This window comes from Anomaloglossus baeobatrachus, chromosome 3, assembly GCF_048569485.1.
Source record: "Anomaloglossus baeobatrachus isolate aAnoBae1 chromosome 3, aAnoBae1.hap1, whole genome shotgun sequence".
Taxonomy (NCBI): Eukaryota; Metazoa; Chordata; class Amphibia; order Anura; family Aromobatidae; genus Anomaloglossus; species Anomaloglossus baeobatrachus.
Genome location: NC_134355.1, coordinates 412,554,059 through 412,566,891, shown reverse-complemented (window position 1 = coordinate 412,566,891; position 12,833 = coordinate 412,554,059). Strand labels below are relative to the sequence as shown.

The window sequence follows — 12,833 nt, the reverse complement described above, 5'->3', positions numbered from 1 at the left end:
CAAGTGTGTGGGGTTGAACTCCCGCCATCAAACACGGGCCGCGGGACAAGGCATCGGCGTTGCCCAGCAACCTACCGGCCCGGTGTTCAACCGTAAACCGGAAGTTCTGCAGAGAAAGGAACCACCGGGTAACCCGGGCATTCCGTTCCTTGGCGGACCTCATCCAGACCAGTGGAGAGTGATCAGTCACCAAGCGAAACTGTCGTCCCAGCAGGTAATAGCGCAGGGACTCCAAGGCCCACTTGATCGCCAGGCACTCCTTCTCCACTACGCTATAATTCCGCTCGGGAGGGGTGAGCTTCCTACTTAAGAAGGTGACGGGGTGTTCCTCCCCCTGAACTACCTGAGACAGCACTGCACCCAGGCCGACCTCCGAGGCGTCAGTCTGTACTATGAACTCCTTCCGGAAATCAGGGTTGACAAGAACGGGCTGTCCGCACAGGACCCCCTTCAAGGCCCGGAAGGAGTCCTCGGCCTGCGGAGTCCAGCGCACCATGACGGACTTCTTGCCTTTGAGAAGGTCCGTCAAGGGGGCTGATAGTCCCACAAAATCTTTTAGAAACCTCCTGTAATACCCCACGATACCCAGGAAGGCCCTAACCTGCTTCGTGGTCAGGGGTCTAGGCCACTTCTGGATCGCCTCAACTTTGTTAATTTGAGGCTTAATCACTCCTTGGCCTATTACGTAGCCCAAGTAGCGGGCTTCCGTGAGTCCCAACGCACATTTCTTGGGATTGGCTGTCAATCCGGCTGTTCGGAGCGCGTTCACCACCGCTTGTACCTGTTCCAAGTGGGTCTGCCAATCGGAGCTGTAAATAATGATGTCATCAAGGTACGCTGATGCATACGCCTGGTGGGGTTCCAGCACTAAGTCCATCAACCTCTGGAACGTGGCCGGAGCGCCATGTAACCCAAAAGGCAAGACAACATAGTGGAAGAGACCCTCTGGCGTAACAAAAGCGGTTTTCTCCTTGGCGGACTCAGTCAGTGGCACCTGCCAGTACCCCTTGGTCAGGTCGAGCGTGGTAAAATATCGCACCTGTCCCAGCCTATCAATCAGCTCATCCACCCGGGGCATGGGGTAGAGATCGAACTTGGATATTTCGTTCAATCTCCTAAAGTCATTGCAGAACCTTAAGGAGCCATCGGGTTTTGGTATTAGGACGATCGGACTAGCCCATTCACTCTGGGATTTTTCGATGACCCCCAGGCGTAACATTGTCTTTACTTCTTCCGATATAGCTTGTCGTCGAGCCTCCGGTACCCGGTATGACTTCAGGCGTACCTTCAGGTGGGGCTCGGTGACAATATCATGTCGTATCAGACTGGTCCTACCAGGCAACTCGGAGAAGACATCGGGGTTCTGCTGAACCAGCCGTCTGGCCTCTCGCCTCTGTGTCTTGGTAAGGGCTTCTCCAATCCTTACTTCCGGTTCGTCCTCTCCGGAGGTCGTTGGAGCCGGATGTGAACGACCCGAAGAGGAGGGAGATGGGGAGAAAACAACCATCAGGCTTTCCCGTTCCTGCCAAGGTTTTAATAGGTTGATATGGTATATTTGTTCGGGTTTCCGCCTACCGGGCTGCAATACTTTATAGTTGACCACCCCGACTCTTTCCTTTATCTCGTAGGGGCCTTGCCACTGAGCCAGGAATTTACTCTCCGCCGTGGGGATTAAAACCAACACCCGATCCCCAGGTTTAAAGGTCCGCACGGTGGCTTGTCTATTGTAGCGGCCGCTTTGCGCGGCCTGAGCCTCCTGTAAATGCTCCTTCACAATTGGCATGACCGCGCTTATGCGGTTCTGCATTCCTAAAATGTGTTCAATCACACTTTTATGGGGGGTGGGCTCTTGCTCCCATGTTTCCTTTGCCAGGTCCAACAATCCCCGGGGATGTCGCCCGTATAACAATTCAAAAGGCGAAAACCCCGTGGATGCCTGTGGCACCTCTCGTATGGCAAACATCAAATAGGGAAGCATCATTTCCCAGTCTTTCCCGTCTTTGGAGATCACCCTTTTGAGCATGGTTTTCAGGGTTTTATTGAATCGTTCTACTAACCCATCCGTTTGAGGATGATACACAGACGTACGCAACTGCTTGATCTGGAGTAGCCGGCATAGCTCTTTGGTTACTTTAGACATGAATGGGGTCCCCTGATCCGTAAGGATCTCCTTGGGCAACCCCACCCGGCAGAACACAGCAAACAACTCCCGAGCTATAAGCTTCGCCGCAGTATGTCTGAGAGGTATCGCCTCTGGATACCGGGTGGCATAGTCAACGATCACTAGGATGTGTTGGTGCCCTCGAGCGGACTTTACGAGGGGCCCCACCAGATCCATCCCTATCCGTTCAAAAGGGACTTCTATAATGGGTAACGGTACCAACGGACTGCGAAAATGGGTCAGGGGTGCGGTAAGCTGACACTCCGGGCAGGTTTCGCAGAACCGTTTTACCTCCCCAAAGACCCCGGGCCAATAGAACCTTTGTAATATTCGCTCCTGCGTTTTCTTGACCCCTAGGTGGCCACTCATCAGGTGTTTATGAGCCAAGTCGAGGACCCGCCGGCGATACGGCTGGGGCACCACCAACTGCTCTATCCCCACGCCCCGTATTTCATCTACCCGGTAGAGTAAATCCTGCTTAAGAGCGAAATGTCGGTACCTTACCTGGGCACTGGGCAGCTGTGCCACCCCGTCAACTACTGTCACACGACTCCGGGCATGTATTAATGAAGGGTCCTGGAGTTGGGCTGTCCCAAACGTATCCGGGGACGCCTCCAACTCCGGGATGGGCTCGACCGTCTCAGCCTCTCCTGCCAATACCTCTAGGGGCGACCTATCGGGTTCACATTCTGTCCCTATCATGGGGACCCCTACGGCAGGCGTCCCGGATTCAGGATTGTAGGGCTCAGGTCCCGGACTGACCAATATCTGAGGGGACTTAGGATGTCCCTTCCATAAAGTCCAAAAATAGGGCAGATCCCTTCCTAGGATCACGTCATAGGGAAGAGTATTAATAAGTGCCACCTCATGTTGCACCTGACCGCAAGGTGCTGTGATGGTGACAATCCCCGTGGGATAGTTTCGGCGGTCCCCATGTATGCAAACCACCCCCACGGTATGTCCTGTGGCCTTTACTTTAGCCCTCAAGGTTGATCGCACAAGGGTCACTAAGCTTCCGGAATCCAACAAGCCTGTAACCGGACATCCATTCACCTGTATTTGGCACAAGTGGGGCTCAGTCTCTGGGGAGACCAGGTCAGCGGTACACACCACCTGAGCATACATTGAACCCCGCCGGGTAACCCCACAATCCATGGGCTCCGTGGTGAGTGGACACTGGGCTTCCATATGTCCCAACCGCTGGCACCGCCAACATCTAATAGTGAAGGAAACCCCATTGACGAGTTGTCGTTTAGGGTATATAGCCTTCCGGACCTCAGGGACGGAGAGCATGGCCTCAGACGGGACGGTAGCGGACTCCTGCCCCGGTGTCAGCGGTGGGTCCTTGGCCCTAGGCTTGGAGGGTACGGACCGACGAGCGGTACGCAAAGTCTCAGTGTCCCGTATCAAGTCCTGCGTAGCCACATGCCGCTCTACCAGGCCCACTAATTTGTCCAGGGTACTTGGGTCGCCCTGTCCTACCCACCGTTGAATGGTGACGGGTAAAGTGCGCACAAAACGATCAACTACTACCCTTTCCACCATTTGCGCCGGGCTCAGAGTGTCAGGCTGCAACCACTTCTTTACGAGATGCAACAAGTCATAGGCCTGGGAGCGTACGGGTTTGGCTTCCTCATAGAACCACTGATTTACCCGCTGAGCCCGTACATAGGTATTTACCCCCATCCGAGCAAGTATTTCGGCTTTCAGGGTCGCATATTCTAAGGCGTCCTCGGTACAGAGGTCCAGGTACGCTTTTTGGGGCTCCCCCGTCAGATAGGGCGACAATACCTCAGCCCACTGGGGGGTCGGCAGCTTTTCCCGCTCGGCCACCCGCTCAAACACCGCCAGGAACGCTTCCACATCATCCTCCGGGGTCATCTTTTGCAACGCTTGTCTCACCGCTTTCCGGACGCTGCCGTCGTCACCCGGTCCCGGGGTTGTTGCTGCCGGTCCGGCACGGATCGACTTGGCCAGGAGAACCATCTGTTCTTGGTGCCTTTGTTCCTGCAATTTCAAAGAGTGCTGCTGATGATCCAACGACTGGAGCAGGTGTGCATTGATCTGTTGCTGCTGCTTTAGTATTTCCTCCATGGCGTCGCCGGGTTTGGGCTGTAGTATAGCCGCTTGAATCCAGGACATGTGCTACCGGGTCACCAGAAATGGAAGCTACACCTCACCGGGCTGGCATGCCCGCATTCTCCACCATATGTGAGGTAGCGTGGTCGGCTGCGCAGCAGAAGACACGGGATCCAGGCACCAAGGGTCACAGCACACGGTTTAATATCCAAACAAAAGTCCACAACAGTACACATGTGCCTCTCCGGCAGAGAACTCAGGGAGTTGTGTTTACTCCCTCACACCCGGCACACCCGCCCTTGTTCCTGTTTCCTTTTAACCCTTCCTTCAGCCTGTAGGGAAACAGCATTAACCCTGGAGTGGAGTTACTTTCTATCATGGAGTGAGCACAACCGGGGTGAGACATACCGGCCGTCATAGACAACCCTGGTCACAGTCTCACAAGGTATACTAACCTGGTGCAGTTGTGTTATAGACACAACATCTATAACCACTTGTTGAGGAAGGGTGCTACAGAACCCAGAAAGATAGTGTTGGAGGAGATGGAAGAAGAGGGTTAATCCGCACTGCCAGAAGATGATCACTGAAGATCGATTAAAAGATCTGATTTTATTGTTTCGGAGCTGTATAACCCCTTCTTCAGGAACAAAATCAATAATGTACAGTGTGCAGCATAAAGCAGTGAGAGGATTTCACTACTCTGACGGTCAGAACATGTTGTCAGCGCCGGACTGCAATATCATGTCACCTGGCTCCACCTGCAGCAGTGAACTGGACGTGTACAGTTCACAGTGGAGAAAGCCAAAATCATAAGAGATGGCGTCAGACACCGACTCTAGTCTCCTAGGGCTTCGGTATATGATGTCATGTCTAAGTATCGTGCTCTGACTCTATCACACCAGCAAATAGAAATGATAGCCCCCAGCAGCTGGGTAAACAAATGTTAATACAGTCAATTTTATTTAAAAAATGTTTGTATAATTATTAATAAAAAAATATATTGTGATACAATCCCTTTAAGATTTAATTTAGTACTACTAATACTCATTGGCACATTCTATGTAGTCTGTATTGTATATAAAGAGATTTTTCACTATTTTTCTTAATACCACAGACATTATTTAAAGAAAAATCAAAATTGGCTTCAGGTCTCATTCAGATGTCAGTTTTCACATATGAGTTCTATCTGTATTTTCACATAAAATTTGCAGTCCAATTTCAGTCAGAATCCAGAACCATATGAAATCTTCACTATAGCGGGGATTCATCAAAACTGGTCCAAATGAAATATGGAACAACCAATCAGATTTCATTGAAAGGTACTTTTTACCTAAAAAAATGCTATTTACCTGCCGGTATAGTTGTAAATTAGCATTTTAATCATGTTTGGTTGGTTGGTTAACTAGAGCAGTGGCAGCAGGGATAAAAATGAAGTTATATTGTTTCTGTAGCTGCTCACTTTTCATCATCGGGGCAGTAAGCTGTTATCACTCCTCGTCTGACTGACATATTTCTCTGTAATATGTGTGTGCGCAGTGCTGGCTGTCAGGCAAGGTGCTAAGGAGTGATACAGTGCACTCACTGGCCCACTGACATTTTGTTCTGTAATATGTGTGTGCGCAGTGCTGGCTGTCAACCAAGGTGCTGAGGAATGATTACAGTGTGCTCACTGGCCCACTGACTTGAAACAAGCAGTTGCAGGGAAGATATAACTTCTTTCTTCCTGCAGCCGCTGTTCCAGTTACACTGCCAAACATGATTAAAACACTGTAGACCTGCAGATTATCCTTTATCTTTAAGTTAATGACACTTTTCAAGGTGACCGATTCCCTTCAATGATGATGTTGTTGATTTCATCTTTTCCAGTTTTGTATTCACACATTTAAGGTTTCCTAGCATATTCGCTTTCTTCTTTTAGCAGCCTAACCTTGCTCATTATTCCTCCCTATTATAAAGTATGTTATAAGTACAGTAACTCATGTATATTATGTGAGTGTATATTGTATAGAAAGTGAATCCGCGAGACAAACACATCAGTTACTTCAAGAAGCATAGATATAAAAGAAAGCGGCAATGTCGCATTCTTTTGTCTTAAAGAGCTGCTCATCTCCCAGGGTAGTGTTATTTATAGAGATAATAAAGCTAATGAGAAGCAGCAATGTGTAGTACAACATCCAGGAAATGGCCATATATTTATCATTCACGACAATACGGTTTTATTATATGATGTGCATGAAATCCGCTTACATTCTCCTACAGTTTATGTTGATTTATGATAGTTAGTTTTTGTCTTGCCAGACAGCCTGCTTTTTTAATGTGATGTTTCTCAATCCCCAAGTAGACTAATCATTGTGGTTCCACTGCTTATAGGCAATTCCGTCTTATGAAAAGTTAGGTCACAAGATTTCTGGTCATCTTCTTGATCTCATGGGTTTCTAGAACTACGAATAAAGAGGTGGTCTAATAATACATTCTCTTTTTTTAAGATTAGTTATTGGTAGATTGTGTGAAAAAAGTATGAAAAAGAGAACAGTCTTTAAATAATGTCCAGGTAATCAGAGGTATGAATTCTGAGCCTGTTACCTGTGCTCCCCCTATAGATGGTTCCCTGGTACTGCATGTAAAGTCTCAATAACACTATATTTCGACTAGATAGTGCTGGATCCTTCTGGAGCATTTTGTTATCCACATTTTCTAGGGAAATCCTTTTACTAAAACCCTTACATAAAACCTAGACAACTTCTTTAATTTTCACATTTAATTGTTTTATAATTATTTCATGTTTTCACTATCCAGGATAGTGATTATTAAAGCGTTATTCCCATCTCCAAGATACTATCCTAATATGTAGTAGATAAAACAATGTTAATATTAGCAAATACCTTCAATTAGAAACAGGGCCACCATCAGGGCATTACTACTGTGCGTGGTGTAGGGGGCCCAGTGAAGAGAGTGGGCCCGGCCAGGTCCGGTGTAAATACTTATCTTCATTAAGCCCCCGGCAGGACAGGCCCCTCCTCTTCACCAGGCCCCAGTCACTGCAGCAGCAGAGGGGCCCGGCGGTGTCGCTTCACCTCTTTACATGACTAATTTGCATGCGATGGGGTGGAGCATGCAAATTAGCCATGTGGTGGAGTGGTGGCAAGGTCATTGGAGCAGAGCAGAGCGCTGGCGTGTCATCGCTGGGCCTTGCAGCAGTGTGGTGAGGTCATCACTCTGCGACCTCATTACACTCCTGCAAGTAACAGCGACAGAGGTGGCGAGGATGTGGCAGAAAGCAGGACAGGTAAGCGCTGCGAGCTGAAGACAATCACCAGGGGGGGGGGTGAGGTGGCCCGCCCGCTGATCTCAGCCCGGGGGGGGCATGCTGATCTCAGCCCGGGGGAGGCAGCTGACCTCAGACCGGGGGGGCCGCTGATCTCAGACTGGTGGGGTCTGCCGACCCCAGCCCCTACCTTGGCTCAGCTAGATGCGCGGGAGTGCTGAATTGCATCACGGGCAGGTGAGTATAATGTGAATCATGTGTTATGTGCTGTCTGTATGTATGTGCTGTCTGTATGTGTTATGTATAAGATATGTGTGTCCTGTTTAGTGTGCAATATGCAGCTAGCTGTCTGTCTGTCTATGTATACTATCTGTCTGTGTATACTATCTGTCTGTGTATACTATCTGTCTGTGTATACTATCTGTCTGTGTTTACTGTCTGTCTTAAAAAACTGTCTGTCTGTATATACTGTCTTTCTGTGTATACTGTCTTTCTGTGTATACTGTCTGTATGTGTATACAGTCTGTGTATTCAGTCTGTTTGTGTATACAGTCTGTCTGTGTATACAGTCTGTCTGTGTATACTGTCTGTATGTGTATACTGTCTGCCTGTGTATACAGTCTGTATATACTGTCTGTATACAGTCTGTATATACTGTCTGTATACAGTCTGTCTTTACTGTCTGTATACAGTATGTCTGTGTATACAGTCTTTCTGTCTGTGTATATAGTCTTATGTGTTTATAGGATTTAGCATGCTACATTGGCTCATACATCTGATGGGGGGGGCAGGCTCAAACTCTGCATCGGGGCCCATCAAACTGTAGTTACGCCACTGATCACGGCTCTCTGCTTAGAGAAGACGTCGTGCGACGTGTGGCAGTCGGGAAGGGTGGTTTTTTTTTTTGTTGGTTTTTTTTTGCAGCAGACAGATATGTCAGGAGGCTTTCAGGATGGGACATATATACTGGAAGGAGGACATATTCACCAGGAGGGGCAGAGACCAGGCCGGAAACATATATACCTGCATGTGCCCAGGAGAGGGATAAAGAATATAATAATAATTGATATATATATATATATATATATATATAATGTAGATAATATATATGTATAATTATACACACCAGGAGGACCCCAGGATGTGACCTATATACCAGGAGGAAGACACATACCCCATGAGTGGCCCAGGGAGGGGACATATATACCGGAAGGACATATATACCAGGAAAGGGACAAATAAACAAGGATGGGGACATATATACCAGGAGTGGCCCAGGAAGGGGTCATATGTACTAGGAGGAGCTCTTGAAGCTCATCAAGAAAATGCCAAGAGTGTGCAAAGCAGTAATCAAAGCAAAAGGTGGATACTTTGAAGAACAATATAAGACATATTTTCAGTTGTTTCACACTTTAAGTATTTCATTCCACATGTTTTAATTCATAGTTTCGATGCCTTCAATGTGAACATACAATTTTTAGAGTAGTGAAAATAAAGAAAACTCTTTGAGAAAGTGTATCCAAACTTTTGGTCTGTACTGTATATCAGGAGGAGGACACACATATATATATATATATATATATATATATATATATATATATATATATATATATATATAATGTATATATATACAGTATTTGGCTTATATTAATACAGAAGATATAAGGCTGACCAGAACAACCCTCTATTGACTAACTGCCACATTACCTTTAACATGAGGCTCTACAGTTAGGTGTTGTTTGTATACCGTACTTGTGCATTCTATTATCAGTTCCCTGATATATATCATATATATATATCATATATTGGGGATATATACAGGATTATTATGTCCATCCCCTTATTTCTTCCATTCTTTATCTGTTGATAATTGTGTTTTTAATCTTTGTTTTTGTCAGCCTTATATGTTTTGTATCAATAAAAGCCATGTTTATATATAAATAGCTGGGGTGTGCACATTTTTACTTGGTAGATTTTTTCTAATCATGTTATAATTCATATTTTTTTTGCATAGTTTAGCACCCCTCCCTTTATTTAATTTTATTACGTTGTGGTGCCCACTACATCTTTCTTAACAAAGTGTTGCAAGTAGCAGTGTGTGTGAGGGGGTATTATACAAAGGGCCAGTGTATGTGTGGGGATATTATACATAGAGGCAGTGTGGGAGAGATATCATGGAGAGGAGTGGTGTAAGGGCTGTATTATTAATTTTCTGAAGGAAACAACTTCAAGGGTGCTAACACTTTGGGCATTGACTGTACATATGTATGTGTGTGTGTGTATATATATATATATATATATATATATATATATATATATATATATATATATATACATATACTGTATATGCATACATACTGTATATGCATACATACACGTTTTTGCAAGAGTGGCAGTGAGACTGTAGGAAGTTTGAATGGTGGAGGCGGAGCTGGGGTGGAGCCTGGGCGGAGTCCCAAGGGGGCCCGAAAATTTGGCCAGTATGGGGCCCTGAAATTCCTAGTTGTGGCCCTGCTTAGAAATGTATTATAGTTCTCCTGATTCACTGTCTCTTACCTCAAGTTCATGGCATTGCAGGACCTTGGGTATCCATGGTAAAGACCATGCATATAGTCACAGTTAGTTGATCGTGGTCATAACCATGGTTACCTAACGTCATGGAAATTATACTATGAAACTTATTGAATATTATTAAAACAACAACAAAACAAATGTGATTGCCTAATAGTAAGTGCACAGGAAAGGAGAATACTAACCCTGATAAATTTCTCCCTCCTGTACACTGCCTGGCAGCGGAGGCCGGCACCCCTGCAATGCCCTGCATATAGGTAAAAGACATGGCTATATCAGGAGAACTATAGTACATTTCTAATTGGAGGTATTTGCTAATATTCTTCTTATTACACCTAGTAAATATTGGGATAGGATCTTGGAGTTGGGAATAGCCCTTTAACAATGGAAAGTTGAATTGTTTATTATGTACATGTGGAGAAGATCTCATGACTGTTCATATTTGGATGTTAGCATATTTCTTATGCATTGTTCAGTTAATACATTTCTAATTTGTGTTTTCTAGATTGCATAACCCAACATAAATTACTCCCTCTTCACAACTACCTCCTGGAGCACGGATAATGCCCGTAACAATGTCTGAGGCCCCGGGGGCTGAAGACCAGAGCACAACTGTGAATAAATGAAATGGCTGCTCGGATAATTGCTAGACATTCTATGAAATGATATTTTTTTATGCTTATGGTCTTTTATTGTCTAACATGTTGCAGATTGCGAACAACTTCTCAACTGGATGTGAATTGTTTGAATATTTTGTACTAATAAAATACATACACAGGGGAGAGCGTTCCCATATTTTGTATGATAGATTGTTGTTCTGTTAATCTACCCATTGGGAATTAAGTTATTTCTCTAATACTTCTGTACAGTCACCGCTTTCAAGAACAGATCCGAGCACTGTCTTATTGTCTGTAGAAATTAATTGCAGAAGTTACATAATATTAAGACATAATAATGTCAACTTATTGAAGGGATATGAACTTGTTCACTAGAGAATTATAAAATGAATGCACGTAATACCTAGATATTACTAAATTGCCAGTATAAACAAAGGAATCTCCTCTGTATGAACTTCCATGTCTGAGAATACTATCCGCTTGGGGAGCAATGCTTCAAATAGTAGATTGATTGTGGCATAAATATTTTATCATTAGGAGCCTTTATAATCATAAGCTTTCTAAAACTTATACAACAGCCTTTATGTAAAAATTGTTTTTGTTTAATCAGGACATTGCTGTGTTGAATCTAAAGGCCCCATTCACATTAGAGGGGAGTCAGCTGGCCGCCTGATATGTGTTGGGGCCTCCATACTCTAACCTGCCAGATGATCTCAAGGGAGAAAAGGGTCAGTCCTTTGGAGTTTCAGCAAACAATCTTTTGGGGGTTTTTTTAAGGAAGATAAGCCGCTGCCACAGAACTCTGGTGGTGATGTGTCGTCTCTCTCCGTTGGGCACACAAATACTTGGCTAAAGGCCCCGTCACACTAAGCAACATCGCTAGCAACATCGCTGCTAACGAACAACTTTTGTGACGTTGCTAGCGATGTTGCTGTGTGTGACATCCAGCAACAACCTGGCCCCTGCTGTGAGGTCGTTGGTTGTTGCTGAATGTCCTGGGCCATTTTTTAGTTGTTGCTGTCCCGCTGTGAAGCACAGATCGCTGTGTGTGACAGCGAGACAGCAACAACTAAATGTGCAGGCAGCAGGAGCCGGCTTCTGCGGAGGCTGGTAACCAATGTAAACATCGGGTAACCAAGAAGCCCTGTCCTTGGTTACCCGATATTTACCTTTGTTACCAGCCTCCCCCGCTCTCACTGTCAGTGCCGGCTCCTGCTCTGTGCACATGTAGATGCAGCACACATCGGGTTAATTAACCCGATGTGTGCTGTAACTAGGAGAGCAAGGAGCCAGCGCTAAGCAGTGTGCGCTGCTCCCTGCTATGTGCACATGTAGCTGCAGCACACATCGGGTAATTAACCCGATGTGTGCTGTAACTAGGAGAGCAGGGAGCCAGCGCTCAGTGTGCGCTGCTCCCTGCTCTCTGCACGTGTAGCTCCGTGCGGTGGTAACCAAGGTAAATATCGGGTTGGTTACCCGATATTTACCTTAGTTACCAAGCGCAGCATCTTCCACGCTGCGCTGGGGGCTTGTCACTGGTTGCTGGTGAGCTCACCAGCAACTTGTGTAGCGACGCTCCAGCGATCCCTGCCAGGTCAGGTTGCTGGTGGGATCGCTGGAGCGTCGCAGTGTGACATCTCACCAGCAACCTCCTAGCAACTTACCAGCGATCCCTATCGTTGTTGGGATCGCTGGTAAGTTGCTTAGTGTGACTGGACCTTAAGCTGAGCAGTCATGAGTATTGAGGAGTGGGGACAGAGCTGTCTGCTGGAATATTGTTCAGCCAACAGTTATCTTGTGTATGGCCGTCTGGCCAAACATACTGTCAGTAGAAAATGCTACTTTGGTGGTGTTGCACTCCCCTCAACCTCCTCAATCACAATCTCTGTAGGATAGCTCAGTGCACATTGGAGAAAAGAAGGCAAACTATCAAGCTGGCAGCAACTTCTTGAGGAAAAAAGAATTAGGTATGTTAACCAATATGCTTAAAGGGGTGGTTCACCCATATTTACTATTGGCCACATCAATATTATGTGAGAAACAATGTTTCTCTCAAATACCTTGTGCTGCCAATAGTGCCTGTGAGCGGTGCTATTGTGCTCCACTCACCCCCTTCCCATGACACCCGGGTTTCATGACC

General features: G+C 46.1%; 1 protein-coding gene across 1 annotated transcript in view; it reads left to right on the top strand.

The window, feature by feature from the left end:
* MCPH1 (microcephalin 1) overlaps positions 1 to 10,772 on the top strand; it is a 482,323-nt gene extending 471,551 nt beyond the window's left edge. Inside the window, exon 14 of the mRNA XM_075340313.1 lies at positions 10,582 to 10,772. Within this exon, the coding sequence (XP_075196428.1) occupies positions 10,582 to 10,640 (59 nt within the window). The 3' untranslated portion in view covers positions 10,641 to 10,772. The remainder of the gene's footprint in view (positions 1 to 10,581) is intronic.
* Positions 10,773 to 12,833: the final 2,061 nt, after the last annotated feature.